At 47.6% G+C, this 19,750-nt stretch overlaps 4 protein-coding genes and 1 pseudogene across 5 annotated transcripts in view; 3 read left to right on the forward strand and 2 right to left on the reverse strand.

Moving 5' to 3' along the window:
- LOC309548636 (gastrula zinc finger protein XlCGF66.1-like) overlaps nt 1-212 on the reverse strand; it is a 292,938-nt gene extending 292,726 nt beyond the window's left edge. The window contains exon 1 of the mRNA XM_082248606.1: nt 92-212. The gene's annotated coding sequence lies outside the window, so the exon portion shown is untranslated. The remainder of the gene's footprint in view (nt 1-91) is intronic.
- Nucleotides 1-19,750, reverse strand: part of LOC309549119 (uncharacterized protein) — a 2,919,967-nt gene that overhangs the window by 292,726 nt on the left and 2,607,491 nt on the right. The gene's annotated exons all lie outside the window — the stretch shown is intronic.
- The window catches only part of LOC309549117 (uncharacterized protein), a 4,285,597-nt gene that overhangs the window by 182,065 nt on the left and 4,083,782 nt on the right, over nt 1-19,750 (forward strand). The window contains 4 exon segments of the mRNA XM_082249155.1: nt 977-1,100; nt 1,217-1,314; nt 1,404-1,631; nt 1,711-1,917. Of these exon segments, the coding sequence (XP_082105281.1) occupies nt 977-1,100; nt 1,217-1,314; nt 1,404-1,631; nt 1,711-1,917 (657 nt within the window).
- The window catches only part of LOC309549122 (uncharacterized protein), a gene marked incomplete at its 3' end in the record, with an annotated part of 313,082 nt that overhangs the window by 159,027 nt on the left and 134,305 nt on the right, over nt 1-19,750 (forward strand). The gene's annotated exons all lie outside the window — the stretch shown is intronic.
- Nucleotides 2,745-4,989, forward strand: LOC309548637 (annotated as a pseudogene). The gene is made up of 2 exons: nt 2,745-2,819; nt 3,874-4,989. The product of its transcript is annotated as an uncharacterized misc_RNA (transcript).

Here is a 19,750-nt window from a genome sequence, read left to right on the forward strand (position 1 = left end):
CCCCTTAGTAGTGCTTCCCCACTCACCAGAGCAATATGACTCCCAGCTTTTCAGCTGCCAGAGTCACAAACATCCTTCACACTCTCCTCACCTCCGATGGCAAAGGAACTGGATCCTCCTCGCTCACTCCTGCAAGTCTGCTGCGCTTTCTGTCAGTCTCCCTCCTAGACTCGGCTTCCTCCTCCGACCGCTGTTCCAGCAGGAGCTCCGCCTCTTCATACACACTCAGGGAGGAGAGAAAGGGGAAGGATATACAGTACATACACACACAGCACAAGGCCGTGTTCACACTACCAGACGGTTCTCAGGGCTGCTGTTCCTCTGAGCTCCACAAGGTGGTGATCTCACTTCTACCCAGACAGGAAGTCTCTATGGAATACAGACAGGAAGTCTCTATGGAATACAGACAGGAAGTAATGTCAGATTCAGGCAGGACGTTCTATAGGAAGTAAAGAAAAGACACTGCAGGATCTGGCGGCAGAGGAGGTAATACATAGATTAACCCCTTCAGGGGGATCAGTTGATTAATATATCTTGCTTCCAAAGTTGGGCATACATGGTTCAGTTTTATCGTTCAGCCAGCAGACTGAGTGAAAGAAAACTGAAGCGATTCCCCCATCCACACATTGGAGGGGGATGGGGGGAGTCCTCCCCGCTGCACTATTGTATTCTGACAATGGGGGGCGCTCTTCTGCTCTCAGAATACACAGATCAGTGAGGAGGATTCTGGGAATGTCATTTGATTTTACTATTTGTGTTCAGACCTAGAGTTTTCCTCCTGTGAAGTCTGGAGATCATATGACCATCACATTGCCTCCACCTCCCTCCCTGATAGAATAGAGAAATACAAAGAAGATTCTAGAAGGCACCAGAGAGATCATGGAGGAGAGGTGAGCGGTGCTGGGAATTCTGGGACATTATCCAGTAACAGACAAGGGATGTGTCTGGATGGTGACTGTATCATTGTGTGTGTCAGGTTCCTATAAGGTGTCAGGATGTCACTGTCTATTTCTCCATGGAGGAGTGGGAGTATTTAGAAGGACACAAGGATCTCTACAAGGACGTCATGATGGAGAATCAGCCGCCCCTCACATCACCGGGTAAGAGGAGACTTTATTGTAAAGGAGAGAGCAGTACGGAGGATCCACCTAGATCCCCCATCATCTGATAAACACATAGAAACAATGTATTCAGTCAGTGTGTGTGTTTCCTACAGATGGATCCAGTAATGGGAACCCACCAGAGAGATGTCCCCGTCCTCTGTATTCCCGGGATTCCACACAGGAAGGTCACACCATCCCTCACCTTCATCAGGTAGATGAGGAACAATCACTGATTGTATCATTAGGATCTGTACATTATCTGCATTGTTACCATTGATGTCATTTTTATTATATATTCAGAGTGGAAACCTGAGAGATTCTAAAGTTGAGGTTAAAGAAGAGATAAAAGAGGAGGATGATGAGGATGGGGTGATGGAGGAGTCAGAGTTTCTAAAAATACACAAAGATCTGTACCAGGACACCATGGTGGAGTCATCCAGCTACAGAAACCCACCAGAGAGATGTCCCCGTCCTCTGTATTCCCGGGATTCCACACAGGAAGGTCACACCATCCCTCACCATCATCAGGTAGATGATTGTCAATGATTGGTAATTCTGATTTATACACAGCATGTTTGTTACAATGAATATTTTATTATATATTCAGAGTGGAAACCTCGGGGATTATAATATTGATGTTAAAGAAGAGTATAAAGAGGAGGATGAGGAGTATGGAGTGATGGAGGAGTTTTCAGAAGGACACAAGGATATGATGGAGCCACCTAATACCAGGAACCCACCAGAGAGATGTCCCCGTCCTCTGTATTCCCAGGATTCCACACAGGAAGGTCACACCATCCCTCACTGTTACAAGGTTGGTGAAACAGAGATTATAAAACACCGACTCATGGAGACAATGTGTGGATTTTTATGTGATGTCACAATAATAAATCTTATATTTTACAGATGATATTCTTTCATTTTCTTGGTTTAGAGTGGAGATCCAATCGATATAGAATTTGAGGTTAAAGCAGAAGAAGAAGAGAGGTATGTGAGGGATGATCAGCAGTCTATGGAGGAGGATGGAATAACGGGGACATTTATAGAGGAGGACACTCCTACAGAGATCAGCACAGGTGGGTCATTAACACTAAATACATTCCTCCACCCATACTGCTCACTGATTGGTCCAGAGTAGGGGGGGGGGGGCTGGGTGATGTTAGCCTGTAATCCCCTGGTCACTTTCCTGTGCTGTGTTTACCATCCTGTATTCCTGTATTTCTCTCGGATAATCTTCCTTCTCTGTGCTGCAGACACATTTTATGTCTCTAGACTGGATTTATGGAGATTCTGGGGTTCAGCTGGTAGCAAAATGTTGATTTTCACCATAGACGTTGCTCAGCCTAGACACCTGGGGTATGTACCTTGGGTCTTCTGCCCCATGCCCAGGTCTAGCAAGATCTCTGACAGAACAATCCTCCCGGGGTTACTTGCTCTGTTATTTGCTGGCTGTGCCGGGTGGAGGGATATGTCTGTATAGTCTCACACCCAAGTCACTGAGTTCCTTTCTTTTTTTTTTGAGCCGTGTATATTCTATCTATACAATGCACACACTGTTACACACAAAAACTTGAAGAAAAGACATGAAAAGACACGCACACTGGTGAACAGTCGCAAACAGTTTTACAATCCACAGTAAACATGAATGAGCCACAAATCCACCCTTCTGGTGTCACGGAGAATAAGCTGACAGTGCCCCACCCTGCAATTCCAGGTGTACTCTCACCTCTTCAGATGGACCCCATTGCTCCATACCAAGAGGACACACCCAGCATGAAATCACACACCTTCAGGTACATGTAGGCGGAGCCTCCTCTTTAGGTAGTCAGCTCCTGCTACTAGAGATAAAGAGACTCCATAGTGCTCACTGTTATATTTATTACATGGATAAGAAAAGCACTCACAAGGTTAAAAAAGCAATCCAGCATTGAATACACCCAATCACTGCAGATTCCCCAAGCATCAGTCTCAGTGTAACTTGAGGGCACTCCGCCTAACGTGATGATGTCCTCAAACCACTCCCATCTTATGCGTTGCATCCTGATTGGACTTCCCCAAAGATATATATGGTCTTCAGGATCAGTCCAATCTCCATCGTGGTTGTTCTCCCCCATCCTCACTCTCTGACCTCTGGTGGGGCTCAGCCCTGCTGTTATTCATGACTAAATCATGGACTAAATAAGGAAGTGCGGGACTTTTTATGTTGGGAAGATGGCAATGAGTGATAGAGGGGGAGGGGACACTCGTCCTATAATCCCCTCATCACTGTCACTCCTATAAAAGACAGTTCTCGTTGTTTCCTCACTCTCTGACTAAGGTCAATGAATAAAGAAATGAACTGGTAGGAGATCAGAGGACCCATTTTCTAGTTACCTTGAGGGGGGAATTGTAAGATCCTCAGAGACAAAGCTGTCTGATGTGGGCGGAGTCCTGGTTTAGGGGAACCAATCTGCTCATGTCTAGTAATAATCTTTGTATTTCTATTTTAGTAGATGGACAGGAGATGAGGAAAACCTCAGAGGATTGTCTCACTTTGTCTCCAGACTTTAAAGTAGAAGATGAGGACATCAAACAGTATAGTCCAGGAGAAAACCCGGCTACCTCAAATGTCCATCCGGCACCACACAGTGTAGATGGACCATCGTATTCCTCTTATCCTGAGGAACCTCAGACTGTGAGGGACAGTGCGGGACCATCGTATTCCTCTTTTCCTGAGAAACCCAAGACTGTGAGGGACAGTGCCGGACCATCGTATTCCTCTTTTCCTGAGAAACCCAAGACTGTGAGGGAGGGTGCCGGGCCATCGTATTCCTCTTTTCCTGAGGAACCTCAGACTGTGAGGGACGGTGCCGTCCTTACAACAGATAAGAGGTTCTCCTGTGCTGAGTGCGGGAAGTGTTTCAGTTTTAAATCCAATCTTCATGTGCATAAAAGATCTCACACTGGTGAGAAGCCGTATTCCTGTCCTGAGTGCGGGAAATGTTTTGCACAGAAGTCCGATCTTTCCAGACATCAGAGATTTCACACGGGGGAGAAGCCATATTCCTGTCTTGAGTGCGGGAAATGTTTTACACAGAAGTCTAGTCTTCACAATCATCAGAGCTCACACACTGGTGAGAAGCTTTATTCTTGTCCTGAGTGTGGAAAATGTTTTTCACATAAGTCATATGTTTTCACACATCAGAGATTGCACACGGGGGAAAAGCCATATTATTGTTCTGAGTGCGGTAAATGTTTTTCATGCAAGTCACTTCTTTCCACACATCAGAGATCGCACGCGGGAGAGAAGCCGTATTCCTGTCCTGAGTGCGGGAAATGTTTTTCACAGAAGTCCACTCTTTACAGTCATCAGAGATCTCACACTGGCGATAAGTCTTATTCCTGTCCTGAGTGCGGGAAATGTTTTTCACAGAAGTCCCATCTTTCCACACATCAGAGATCACACACTGGTGAGAAGCCGTATTCCTGTCCTGAGTGCGGGAAATGTTTTTCAAAGAAGTACACTCTTTACAGACATCAGAGATCTCACACTGGTGAGAAGCCGTATTCCTGTCCTGAGTGCGGGAAATGTTTTTCACAGAAGTCCTATCTTTCCACACATCAGAGATTCCACACTGGTGAGAAGCCATATTCCTGTCCCGAGTGCGGGAAATGTTTTTCAGAGAAGTCCAATCTTTCCAAGCATCAGAGATTGCACACTGGTGAGAAGCCATATTCCTGTCCTGAGTGCGGGAAATGTTTTTCAGAGAAGTCCAATCTTTCCAAGCATCAGAGATCTCACACGGGGGAGAAGCCGTATTCCTGTCCTGAGTGAGGGAAATGTTCCTCACTGAAGTCCTGTCTTCCTGTTCATCAGGGGTCCCACACAACCCTGGAGGTGTATTAGTGCCTTGAGTGCGGGAAATGTCTTCTATATGAATGTTGGTGGACATATGGGGAAGAAGCACACCCTGATATACACGTCAGATATACTCCATGGCTGATCTTCATCATGTAAGAAACACTTCATAAGGAGATCAGAGATCACCAAAGACATGGATGAAGTGTTGTCTCGTGTTGGCAATTGATAGCAGGAGAAAAATAAAAATGGAGTCCTTACCTTTCATTGGCTGAGTACATTTTGTGCGGGAAGATTTCACAAACACTTACAGATCTGGTTGTTATAAATGTGTTGATGAAATGTGACCCGCATTCCCCCAGTCATGGTGAATTGGGATTTCCTATAAAGGTCAATTCCATCTGGTGGCCATAATGTGCTTTCCTGACAGATGTCCATGGCAGCATACGTTTGGGTAGCCTCGCCCTCGTTCCTCCCCCATGAGACCCCACCCCATAAATGTTCAGGATAAGCCAATGGCTGCGTTCCTTTTTTGTCCTCCTCACTTATAGGACCATTTTTGTATGAAGTTTTCCTACCTATTGGAAGCATTGGTGGGCGGGTCTGGTGCTGGGCAGCTGTGCGGGATGTCAGGAGCTTCCTTTGGTATCCAGAAGTCTTCCAGGATGTCCCGAGTGGTTATTGAGTCCCCAGCTATCAGCAGGGTGGTGTTATGGCACACATATGTAGAGGATCCATGCCTGGAGAGTGGGCCCTGCCATCGGCGGCCATTTGCATTGGCTGGGAGCCCAGCTGTTAGCGGGTGGCCATTAAGTGTTAGACACGTGAAATCCGTTTCGGTGCAAAAACAAATTCCAACAAATTTTTGGTTATTCCTAGATTCGGATGTATCCAAATCTCCAAATGAAATTGTAATGAATTTTGTTGAAATCTGTTAAAATTGGTTTTGTTTATTTGTTTTCTAACGAAATTCCAACTTTTCAGAATGATTCAAATTCGGATCAGACAAAAAAACGATCGACCATACCAGGCCACAAGTCCTCAACATGGGGGGGTGGGTGCTTTGGGTAAGCTATGCCCCCCCACCCCGAAGCACCTTGTCCCCATGTTGATGGAGACAAGGGCATCTTCCCCACAACCGTGGCCTGTGCTTGTGGGGGTCTGCAGGTGCAGGCAGGGGGCTTGTCATAATATGAAAGCCTCTTTTACCAAGGGGGCCCCCAGATCCCGCCCCCCCCCATGTGAATGAGTATCGGGAACATATTACCCGTACCTATTCACCAAAAATTGTCAAAAAGTAATAAAAACACACACAAATTTTGAAAAATCCTTTATTTAAAAAAAACCTACTGCAGGCTCCTCCTCCATACATAGGAAAAGGGCGGGGTCATCTGTCTACATCACCTGGAGGCACTGCCCCTTCTGGCCTCATGGATCGGTGCATGCTGGGTCCCTGACGTCAGAAAGGGCGGTGCCACCAGGTGATGTAGACAGGTGGCCCCGCCCCTTACCTATATAAAATATGTGAAACGGGGAGCCTGCAGTAGGCAGAGGGTCTCCATGATGGCGAGAGCTTCTCTATTTATTTATTTTTCCGGGTGCGGCGGGCTTTGTGATTGATGACGGATCTACATCGGGGGACGCTGGTTTTTATTTTATAATAAAGGATTTTTCAAAAATTGTGTGTGTGTTTTTATTACTTTTTGACACTTTTTTGGTGAATAGGTACAGGTACTATGGTCCTGATACTCATTCACATGGGGGGGGGGGGTCCCTTGGTAAAAGGGGCTTTCAGAAAACGACAAGCCCCCTGCCTGCAGACCACCACAAGCACAGGCCACGGTTGTGGGGAAGAGGCCCTTGTCCCCATCAACATGGTATGGGGTCTGGTATGGGTTAGGAGGGGGGGTCTTGCTCGTCCCCCCTTTTCTGACTTGCCGAACTGCATGCTCAGGTAAAGGTCTGATATTTATTTTGGGGGACCCCACGTCAATTATTTTTTTTTTTACATTTTGGCATGGTCCTGGTATAGCCTGGGGGGCGGGGGGAGACCCCTTATCATTTTTTTAAACATTTTCTATTGCCGGGCAATGCCGGCATTCTTTTCTTTCCATTCATCTGTCATTGGGGAAGCCCACTGACGGCTGATGAGTCGTCGGTTGGTAAGGATGCGGGCGGCCGGCTTCCCAGCCCCCTGCTTAACAACCAGCTATTTCTTCACTCAGAATTCCAATCAGTCAATTGTTTCTCGACCAATTGGAATTCTGATCGTTCTGATAAGTTTGAATTCTTTAGATTAATAAACTAAACAAATTTTAGCGAAAAGGAAAATAAATTTAACGAAAACTAAACAAATTCCAAAACCAAACTAAAAGAATTCCAAATTCCAGAATGAAATGAAATTAGTAACAAAACGAATCTATCCGAAACAAAACAAATGTTTCCATTCTGCACATGTCTCCTAAGCGTGCCCAACCCAGATATAGCAGTTGTGTTCCTGCCTCTGGGATCCGGGTCGCCCTGCGGATGCTTCGATTGCCCTGTGGAAGAGGTCCGGGACACGTGAGTATGTTTGGCTTGAGGTCCACAGAAGGGAGCAGACGCCATGCGGGCTGCTAGGGAGTAACCAAAAGGAAAACCTATGGAGAGGACTCTGCTCTCTGGGTGATCGATGTGCATTGCAGCGTCTTATCAAAGTTTGGTGCAGTCGCCTACCTTTGTCTTCTTTTCTGTCCTGAGGAGAGAACTGTTTGTTGAAGCACGGTTTGCTTTCTGCGTAGCGGTACCCCTGCAGGAGCCGCTTGGATATTGGTGTACCCGGGCCTCCCACTGATTACTCCACAGCCAGATACAGGGTATTTTCACACAGCCAGGTGCACACACTCTTCCGCTCGTTGTCTCCAATGACCAGTCTAGGGGATGTGTTTTTATGTTTTATTTGGAGAACTTGGATAGGAGAAGAAAAACCAGAGCCAACATGAGAGTTCCAACATCCTATCTGTTCAGAGAAATGGGAACCTACAGATGTTCACAAGGAACCACTGTCATATGTGTGGACTTTAAGGGCACAGCATGAGACAGATAACAACTACATGAATTTATCCTAAAATAACATTTATTGATTTATCTAAAACCAGATCTCAATAAAATGAGGAAACTGACCCCAAACTGAGCTCAGCTCGTACACAGGAGATCAATGTCTCCTACTAATTTCACTCATGTACATCATACATATATAAGGATAAGTTGGTATATACCATAAGGCAGTGGCGTACCAATAGGGGGGGCGGGGGTGCGGTCCGCCCCGGGTGCCATTAACTGGGGGGGTGTCACTGTCTGGGTCAGGCAAATGGGGGGTGTCAGAGACAAACTGGTGCCGGGCCGGCCGCTGTTGCTTATAGCATGACAGATGAGAAGGCAGTTTCATTCCGGGACAAAACAGTGTCCCAGAATGAAACGCACGCTGCCTGCTTCCTCCACTGGTTGCTTTCTGACTGCCGCTTGGCGTCTAGCAACCAGTGACGTCAGGCACACAGGGAATGCCCAGCATTCACAGCGGAGGAGGGTTTAAATTCCTCCTCCTCCGCGCCAAGAATGTGACGTTGCTCCACCCATCTCCTCCTCGCTGCAGCCTGCAGGTAAGTGTCCTCTGTCAATCTGTGATGATGTACAGTAAGTGTAATTATTATGTCCTCCTCGGTCCTCCTCTGGCCGCAACTGTCTGCAAGAGTCTTCTTCCTGTCTGTGACTGTCCCTGATAAAAATCACTGCCCTGGGTGTCGTCTTCCTCCTGGCCAGCCCACTAGCCCAGGTCCCGACTGACCGAGGGGATCTGAGAGAGAGAGGACACACCAGTCTGTCTGGGCACTACCATCGGGGGGAGGGGGGGGGTGCTGTGTGTGGAGATCTGATCATCTGCCTAATGGATTCTTCCAGCCTCACTTGATTCTGGGCAGTCTGGGCACCATATAATATCAGCAGTACATAAAATAAAATTACTTATACAGCTTGAATACCTCTGTTCACTAACCCCCCAGAAAATATACACTTGACTCTGCATACTACATACCTCCTAAATGGCAGTATTTCTGGTAAGGCAGTCCTCCTGTTTTTTATATCTGCAACATGGCTTGTCACAGTACACCGTGCTATTTTAATGAAACCCACTTCAGTTGTTGGCCCTTCGTTGCTCCTGTATACATGCTGTATACTTAACCACTTGCCAAGTGCCTACAGTATATTTACGTACGTATACGTAAGTATACGTCGCTCGCCTGAATGCCGATAGGTGGCGCGGTCCCGCTCCCGATCGTCATTGGGGAAGCCGATGGGGGTTTCAGGCGGCTCCGATTGCTGCCTGACACCATCGATCGTTCCCCACTGAGAGAGAAGAACGGTCGGATGTTGTAAACACAGCCGACCGTTCTTCTCCCTGGAATGATCATAGAGCGCCTGTGATCAGTCTATATAGGATCACAGGTCTCTATGATCATTTCACAAGTTCAACCCCCATACAGTTAGAAACACTCCCCTAGGGTCACATTTAACCCCTTGATCACCAACAGTGTTAACCCCTTCCCTGCCAGTGTCATTTTTACAGTAACAGTGCATATGTATAGCACTAATTACTGTAGTAATGTCACTGGTACCCCCAAGTGTGTCAAAAATGTCAGTCAAGGGTCCGATCTGTCCGCCGCAATGTCGCAGTCCCGCAAAAAAATCGCAGATCGCCACCATTACTAGTAAAAAAAAATGACAGAAATCTTTCCCCTAGTTAGTAAACGCAATAACTTTTTCGCAAACCAATCAAAATACGCTTATTGTGGTTTTTTTTTTAACCAAACATATGTAGCAGAAAACAAATTGGCCTAAAATGTTAAAAAATTTTGATTTATAATTTTTTTTTCGGGGAATGTTATATAGCAGAATGTGAAAAATATTTTTTTTTTTTTGTTTTCAAAATTGCCGCTCCTTTTTTTCAAAAATAAAAAAATCGCACAGGTGAACAAATACCACCAAAAGAAAGCTCTGTTTGTGGGGAAAAAAAGGACGTCAATTTAATTTGGGTACAGCGTCGCACAACCGCGCAAATTGTGTTTTTACATTTTAAAGTTGGGGGGGGGGGTGCCAGATATCAGATCCGCCCCGGGTGCCAAATGGTCTAGGTACGCCCCTGTCATAAGGTTTGTGTAGGTATAGATATTTCCTCTCTTCACTTAGATGTAACATTTAGTGACGGCCATGTACTTTATTACTGAATATATCTTATTACTGTCTCCAGACCTAAACCCTATTGAGCATCTGTGGGGGATCCTCACGGAAGGTGGAGGAGCGCAAGGTCTCTAACATCCAACAGCTCCGTGATGTCATCATGGAGAAGTGGAAGAGGACTCCAGTGGCAACCTGTGAAGCTCTGGTTAACTCCATGCCCAAGGGGGTTAAGGCAGTGCTGGAAAATAATGGTGGCCACACAAAATATTGTCACTTTGGGCCCAATTTGGACATTGTCACTTAGGGGTGTACTCATTTTTGTTGCCAGTGGTTTAGACATTAATGGCTGTGTGTTGTTATTTTGAGGGGACAGTAAATTTACACTGTTATACAAGCTGTACACTCACTACTTTACATTGTAGCAAAGTGTCATTTTTTCAGTGTTGTCACATGAAAAGATAGAACAAAATATTTACAAAAATGTGAGGGGTGTACTTACTTTTGTGAGATACATATGTCTTGGATGGGATGCGGATAAAGCAGACTCATGGCGAGGATTCCATCAATTCAATTTTTAGGGCTCTGTTGGATCAGCTAACTTGGAGGCAGAGGAGGGATCAGATAGACCCTGGATTTCTCCATAAAGTGTACCTGTCCCTGACAAAGCTATCACAAGGGATGTTCCTTGTGGTAGCAAAAATGTAAAGGTATGTGATGTATGGCCATCCATGTGAGGTATCGCCATCCATGTGAGGTAGTGGTGCACTGAATTTTCGGCAACCAAAATTTTCGGCTGAAAATGGGCCTATTCCATTTCGGGCGAAAATGGGTTAAAGATGCCGAAATTAATGATGGCCGCCGCGGGCGCAGCGCAGGTTTCTAAAGTCCTGCCTCTGGCTAGTGGCTCGCCTCCCGGTGATGTCACTACTATGACTATGTGTATGAATGAACTAACACACCGGCCGGGCGGGCGAGCGGCCGCTAATACCTATAACTAAGTGAGCCCTTCACTTCCCTATCAGGCGGGTATCTCCGCTGACAGGGAAGTGAAGGGCTCACTTAGTTATAGCTTTTAGTGTGTTAGGTGCGTTAGTTCATTAATACACATAGTCGTAGTAGTGACATCACCGGGAGGTGGGCCGCCGGCCAAAGGTGGGACTTTTGAAAGGAAGGACACAGGAGGAGCGGAGAGTTTGCCTGCCTGTGGCATGGAGGTGCCGACAAGTAAGGAGATTGCCATCATTGAGGGGGGGGGGGGGCTGAGGCAGGGTTACCAATGATATTTGTATTGTGCAGCATGAGGGGGTTAATGTATTGCCACTGCTGGTCACTGATGCATTAGTGACCGACCAGTGGCAGTTAATTACCACTGGTTGCACTAATGCAGCACAAAGGGGTTAATTAACTGCCACCGGTCGGTCACTAATGCTTCAGTGACCAGCAGTGGCAATACCTCAACCCCCTCATGCTGCATAATACAAATATCATTGGTAATTAAATTAACCACTTGCCAACCCGTCACTGTACATATACTGCGACAGGGTGGCAGCTACAGGTGTACGTCGCTGCCTGTTTCTGGTGTATGTCCCTCTTCTATCTATTTTTAATAATTTGGGGGGGGGAAAGTCATTTTCGGTTTTTGGCCAAGGGCATCCTGCATTTTCGGTTTCGGCCTGGAATTTTCATTTCTGTGCATCCCTAATGTGAGGTATCGCCATCCATGTGAGGTATCGCCGTCCATGTGAGGTATCGCCATCCATGTGAGGTATCGCCGTCCATGTGAGGTATCGCCATCCATGTGAGGTATCGCCATCCATGTGAGGTATCGCCATCCATGTGAGGTATCGCCATCCATGAGAGGTATCGCCATCCATGTGAGGTATCGCCGTCCATGTGAGGTATCGCCGTCCATGTGAGGTATCGCCGTCCATGTGAGGTATCGCCGTCCATGTGAGGTATCGCCGTCCATGTGAGGTATCGCCGTCCATGTGAGGTATCGCCGTCCATGTGAGGTATCGCCGTCCATGTGAGGTATCGCCATCCATGTGAGGTATCGCCGTCCATGTGAGGTATCGCCGTCCATGTGAGGTATCGCCGTCCATGAGAGGTATCGCCGTCCATGTGAGGTATCGCCGTCCATGTGAGGTATCGCCATCCATGTGAGGTATCGCCGTCCATGTGAGGTATCGCCATCCATGTGAGGTATCGCCGTCCATGTGAGGTATCGCCATCCATGTGAGGTATCGCCATGAACATCAGTGTGAGAGAAGAATTCTACCAGCAGAGATCACATTTACCGATAAGCTGTAAACCTAGAAAGGCTTTTATAAGGGACACCTATGGATAATTTTAGGCTCCGTAGTTTGTCACAGGCGTGTGCAATTTTTATTCTTCACATTTTTGGTATAAATTTACTTGCCACAACATTATATTTTATATCTTACCGATAAAATGGGTATTCTATTGTATTTATGTGCATTCAAATTTGTGTATTATTTCCTGAAAATTTGATGTGGCAAAAAAATCCCCAATTTATTCCCCAGGGTCTCTGCTTTTGGAATATATTTCATGTTTGGGGGTTCTAAGCAGGGGAGGACTGGCAGCCTTAGGTCTGGGGGGGCAAGTCCAGTCGAGTGGCCCATTGAACCACCGAATCGGCTCCCCATCCATCTGCACCACATTTCCCTCACAGAGAGATAGAGAGAGACTGCTCCACATTGCCCACACAGAGAAAGAGAGAGACAACCCCACATTGCCCGCAGAGAGAGAGAGAGAGACAACCCCACATTGCCTGTACAAAGAGAGAGACCGCGCTCCATTGCCTGCACAAAGAGAGAGACAGCTCCACATTGCCTGCACAGAGAGAGAGAGAGAGCGCGAGAGAGACTGCTCCACATTGCCCACACAGAGAAAGAGAGAGACAACCCCACATTGCCCGCAGAGAGAGACCTCACCACAATGCCTGCACAAAGAGAGAGACCGCGCTCCATTGCCTGCACAAAGAGAGAGACAGCTCCACATTGCCTGTGTAGCACCACCCCCGCAGGAGCTGCTGATTATATTATTGGGTCTACACCCTGCCTAACAACCCAATCAAATTGGCTCGATCCCTCCTCAGGCACAACTGACCCAGAATAGGACTGGACTATCAAATAGATACACAGGTTGGGATACAATACTTCACTATGCAACAATACCTTGTTACCTTCTTGAATAGTAGTCCTTCTGGGTGACACAATGGAACAACGCACAAGATTGTAATTAACCAAACTTAGTTTACTATATATCAAATTGAATAGGGGAGATACAATACAATACAATACAAGTCCATAAAAGGTTATTTAAAACAGCTTTAAAAAGGTAAAAGAATACCCCCACACTCCTCCTGCATTAAGGCTAGACACAGTACCAGGTAGATAGGCCTATCTGAGTCCCTCCCCCAGAGTTCTCTTCTTTCTTGTTGATCTTCGCTAGCAAGGTTATTGAATAGAGCTCATTTGTAATCCAGATTAGGAATAAAGATCAAGAGAGAGAAAACAACGAGCTGTTAGTTGTCACCGCAGGGTGTCTGCGTAACTGAGCAATAACTTCTGCGAGAGAGATAAGCCTCTGGCGACTCCTTTACAGACCTTATTGTTTGTCTATGAGTCTCCTGAGAGAGTATGGTGATAAACCCCGGGGTTTTATCACCTCCTGCTGCGCTACCGCTATCTGTAGATAAAACTGTCTCTTCAGCAGATAAAGTCAGTTATTGGGCATGTGCCCTCTCACCAACAGAAGTTTCTCCTTCGCGCGCTTCCACTGCGGTCTCAGTCCTTTGGCTATATGCCAGCCGCGCGGGGTCCTTCTGGCGGATGACTTCCGATCTCGGCAAACAGCAGTATCACCTCCAGGAATGTGCCTCGTGCTTGAGATGGGACGGTTCCACGTCGTCCCTCCAGGCTAAAAGGCTCTGGCCCAATATCCAGTGTCAGTCCTTCACTCTCGCTCGCTGGTTCCTCAGAGTCCAGCGCAGAAAGGGCCCCCTTCGCGCGCTTCTCTCTTCCTTTAAATAACCTCCCCCATAGTGCCGTGCGGTGCAGCCGTGCACCCTGGATCTTGCAAAGCAGCCTGGGAGATGTAGTTTCTTCATCTTGTGAAAAGGAAGTCACAGCCTGGGAAATTCCATGCAGCTACCACTAGAGGGAGCCTAGTTCCTGGATCTTGCAAAGCAGCCTGGGAGATGTAGTTTCTTCATCTTGTGAAAAGGAAGTCACAGCCCAGGAAATTCCATGCAGCTACCACTAGAGGGAGCCTAGTTCCTTCCCACATATCAAACAGTGTCTTTAGGCATGTTTAACCCCGCTACACACTCCCCCCACTTGAGAAACTTTGGTCCCCAAAGAGGTCAACAGTATGTACCCTAGTGCATAGGTTGGCATTATACAACAAAAACATTAACATTTTGCTGAAATAAGTCAATCTGAATACATCCAATTTTGTATTCTAATAGCAGTGCAACAGTAAAACGATAAAGTGCAATTAATAAGCAAATAAGTGATTTCTACAGTGTTAATATAGTGCTGATTTCTAGTGCTTTTATATAGTGCTCCTTTAAAAAGCACATGTGCCTTTGCAATTTCTTAAACACTTACATCTTAAAGTTTGTGTTGAAAAAAAAACATCAAAAGGTGAGAAAGAGAAAAAAACATATAGTGAGGTCAGAGCAACAAAATGTGCGCAAACATTAACTCACAAAGTAAACCAAATTGTGAACATCAAAAACTGTGCTTATTATAATGGTCAAACCCAATATCCTTATGTACAAACTTAAATGCAAACGTTTTCTACTTCAATACTTTGTTCTCATGATCTCTCACAGACCCCCCAAAACTTGGGTGGCTTGTACAGTTGTGCCTGGGGGTGAGCTAGGGTTGTCCCCCACCAAATCTACAGTGGAGGAACTAGGCTGGTCAGGAGACCTTTTGGAGATAAAAACAGCTTCTTCCGAACATTCACCCAATTGATCATAGGTCAGTCTCTTAGGTGGGTGAATGACTCTCCTTTCCCTCTGTTCCCGTGGAGGCATGCTCTCAGAGGTACTAGGATCAGGCACTTCTGAGGATTCTTCCATGTCCCCCTCCTCATGTTCCAACACAGAGGCACCTGATGGTTCAAGAGAGGTCAGTTCTTCTTCAGAGAAGGGTGCAACCTCCTCCTCAGGATCTTCATCCTCAGCTGCTTCTTCTGGAAGCATATGAAAGGGTATGAATTCAGGGGCTTCTGCCCGAAGGGCTCCTCTATCAGCCAAGTCAGACGAAGACAGGGAGGCAGGTGTGGGTTCTGGCAACTGAGATGACCACAACCAGTCGGGTACCTCCTCTTCATCTTCCAAATCTTCAGATGGAGAACTTCCCTCTCCCTCATCTGGGAGCATCGTCTGAGATCTGGTAACTGGTCTGGACCGGCGAGAAGTCGAAGGGGCCGCTGACAAGTCTTCCACAGGGGGCATACGAACCGCTTCAGAGAGAGGCAGCAAATGGTTCCGATGCCAAGCCTTCAATGGACCCACACTTCCCTCAGGCCGAATTTGGTACACAGGAAGGTTTGGCAGTTGCTTACAGATAACATAAGGTTGGGACTTCCAGCGGTCTGCCAACTTGTGTTTTCCCGGGACACCCAAGTTTCTCAACAAAACCCTGTCCCCTGGTTGCAGGTCATGGATCCGAACTTTTAGGTCGAAATTTTTTTTATTCCGCAGTCCACGTTGATCAGATGTGGCCTGAGCCTTGTCATAGGCCGCTTTCAGACTCTTCCGCAGTCGGTCCACATATCCTCTATGCGATGCTGAAGAGGTATGATCAGGCGAAATGCCAAAGGCCAAATCCACTGGCAACCGAGCCTCCCTTCCAAACATCAGCCGATAAGGGGAATATCCAGTAGCATCACTGACAGTGCTGTTGTAGGCATGCACAATGGCAGCTACGTGCCTGCCCCAATGCTGTTTCTTCTCTGAGCTCAAAGTCCCCAACATATCCAAAAGAGTCCTGTTAAATCGTTCAGGCTGGGCATCCCCCTGTGGATGGTAGGGAGTGGTTCTAGTCTTTTGAATGCCTAACATATCTAACAGTCTCTTGATCAGTCTGCTTTCAAAGTCCCTTCCCTGATCAGAATGGAGGCGCTGTGGTAACCCATAATGTACAAAGAACTTCTCTACAAGAACTTTGGCTACCGTTGAGGCCTTCTGATCCCTTGTTGGGAATGCTTGAGCATATCTGGTAAAATGGTCTGTTACCACAAGGACATTCCCCTGGCCACTCAGATCAGGCTCTAAGCAAAGGAAATCAATGCACACCAGCTCCATGGGTCCCTGACTTTGTAGATGGCCCATTGGGGCTGCTTGACGTGGCAGAGTCTTCCTCTGTATACACCGGACACAAGAATGACAGTATCCTTCAACTTCGGCCCTCATACAAGGCCAGTAGAACCTGTCCCTGACAAGCTGAAAGGTTCTTTCAGGCCCCAGATGGCCATGATTATCATGAAGAGCGGCCAGAACTCCCTCTCTGTATTTAGCTGGTAAGAACAGTTGCCACTTCTCCTCCAGATCTTCAGATGGACCTCTCCGGTAGGCCACTCCTTCTCTGATCTGTAACCGGGTCCACTCTCTATGCAACAGACGGGCCCCCTGAGGGGAGTCAGTTAGAAGCAACTCAGGGCTCTGGATCTCCAGGGCTTCCAAGAGAAGTTTTCCCAAAGGGTCTTCCAACTGCTCCTTCCGCAAGTCCCTTTTGGACAGCCGGGGCAAACCCTCCCCTTCAACTTGGGTCACCTGGCAGTAGCATTTGGGTACTCCGATAGCCGAAACCCCAATCTCTTCTGCTCTTGACCCTCCTCGGGATCGAAATTCAGTTCCCTGATATAGGGCACGCACCCCTTCTGGAGCCAAATGAGTCCATTCTTCCGCAGGTTCCTGTGGAACATGCAACCTTCTGGATAGGGCATCTGCATCCCTATTTCCGATTCCTGGCCGATACTTCAGGCTAAAATTGAAGCTAGAGAGGGCAGCCAACCATCGATGTCCTGTTGCATCCAGCTTGGCCGTAGTCAACAGATAGGTGAGGGGATTATTATCTGTCTTGACAATGAATTCAGCTCAGTACAGGTAGTCTTTCAATTTGTCAACCACTGCCCACTTCAAGGCCAAGAATTCAAGTTTGTGAGTAGGATAATTCCTTTCAGCAGGCAGTAGGCTTCTGCTCACATAGGCAACAGGTCGCAGATGACCCTCATGCTCCTGATAAAGTACCCCCCCCAGCCCATCTCGGCTGGCATCAACATGCAGTTCATATGGTTTTGTGGGGTCCGCATAGGCCAACACAGGGGCAGTGGTTAGGGTTTCCTTCAGCTGGACAAAGGCCCCTTCGCATTCCGGGGTCCACTGATCCTGGATGGATTCCTTAGCCTTCCGGGGGCCCATGGTGGACTTCGCCGGCTTTACCAACTCAGTGACATCATCTTCTTCATTCTTCAGGAGCTCATTTAGGGGTCGGGCAATCTGGGCGAACCCCTCCACAAACCTCCTGTAATAGGAGCAAAAGCCCAAAAATGACCGGAGTTCGGTCACATTTGTGGGTCTGGGCCAGGAAGCAACAGCATCCAGCTTGTCCCGGTCAGTGGCCACCCCTTCTCCAGACACGATATGGCCCAGGTAATGGACCGAGGACTGATAGAATTGGCACTTCTCAGGAGAAAGTTTCAGACCTTCTTCATGTAGCCTCTTCAAGACCTTTTCCAACCTCTCCTCGTGTTCTTCCAAAGTTCTGCCAAACACGATAACATCATCCAAGTATACCAGTACCTCTATCAAGTTCATATCTCCAACGGTCCTTTCCATCAGCCTCTGGAAGGTAGCAGGGGCCCCGGACAACCCCTGAGGCATGCGATTGAACTCAAAGAACCCCACAGGGGTGATGAAGGCTGTTTTCTCCCGATCTTCAGGGTGCATGGGGATCTGATAATACCCACTCTTTAAGTCCATCACACTGAACCACTTCGCCCCTGACAGACTCTGTAGGGCATCTTCGATTCGAGGAGTGGTATACTGGTCTGGGATGGTTCTTCTGTTCAGCGTTCGGTAGTCGATACAAAGCCTCAAAGATCCATTTTTCTTCCGGACTACCACTATCGGGGAAGCATACGGGCTCCTGGATTCTCGGATAATCCCGATCTTTTTGAGCTCTGCCAGCTGTTGACGTAGATCTTCTAAGTCACCTAAGGGGACTCGCCGGACTCTCTCCCTGAAAGGCTTGTCCTCACTCAGGCGGATCTTATGAGTGGCGCTCCTGGCACATCCCACGTCAAACTCGTCCTTAGAGAATATTTCCCTCCATCGAGCAAGTTGTGCCTTGGCCCTCTTCACCCATTCCGGCGGGAGGGCAGCGTTTCCAGAGCAAAGCTCCTCTATAACCGCTTCACCCTGTTCCTTTTCTTTGAAATCAATGGGGGCAACTGGGGTAGCCGGGTTGACTTGGCCCAGGAGCACTCTGGCCGGTACCTTCACTGGTGTAATAGAGGTGTTTCTGACACTCACTAAAACCCTTCCACGGTTTTCCTGTAACACCTTCAAAGGGATCACCTCAGGGATCACTTCTATCCCTCTCTGTCTCTCCTTTTGACCTGATTCAAAGATAATGAAGGGACCCGGCTGTTGCCATGTGAGTTTAACACAAGCCTTAAAACAGGCCACCTCTCCTGGCTGTAAGACCTTTTCTGCTCTATCCAGCTTCCAGAGTCGTCCAACTCCTTCTGCGGGGGTCTCTTGCTCCAACACTAATCGTTGGTAGGCCTGCCGTAGCATGGGATGGATCCTTGGCGCCTGAGCATCTTGTCCCTGGACCAGTTGTATCAGAAGGCGCCTTACCAGGTCAGTGTTTGTTCCTACGATGAGAGAGCTTTTGTTGGCCCCTGGTGGACGAGGACAGACCACCGCTAAGGTGTCGAAGGTTTCCGCTTCACCAGCCACTGATGGATCAAAGGTCAACTTGATTGGCAGATACCCGTCATAGGGAAAACTTTGGGTCCCAATACCCCATATCTCCAGATCTTCCAACTTCTGCAAAGGTAGATGGGTAAGATATTTATCATAGAAGTCTCTATACAAAAGAGTCACCTGGGCCCCTGTGTCAAGGAGGGCTCTTGTGTAAATTCCTTCCACCTGAACCGAGACCACTGGGGAGGGCCCGACCAAGTTAGTTGGGAATTCTCTTGATGTAGCCTTGTTATCTGATTCAGTTCTCTGTACCCTGGCCCTCTTCTCCTTTTTCTTCCTTGATCTAGGCCCCCGCCGAATCCGGTGTGCATTGACCTTCCTTCCCTCAGTAACCCGGAGTCTAGAACTGGGGGTGTTATATTTGGGTCTGACCCCCTGACTCAGTTTCCCTGATCCTGCACCACTTCTGGAGTCCCTTAAGACTGGCGGACACCCGGTTGACTCCTTCACCGGTGTCCTCTGAAGTTTCCCGCTGGCTCGCGAGGTTTCGCGGCAGCATTTCCTGAGCTGGGACATACCCTTCTAACATGCCCAACTCCCCCGCAGTTGAAACAAGTTAACAATCTT

The sequence above is a fragment of the Pelophylax lessonae genome (genome assembly GCF_965119305.1).
Source record: "Pelophylax lessonae genome assembly, chromosome: 3".
NCBI lineage: Eukaryota > Metazoa > Chordata > Amphibia > Anura > Ranidae > Pelophylax > Pelophylax lessonae.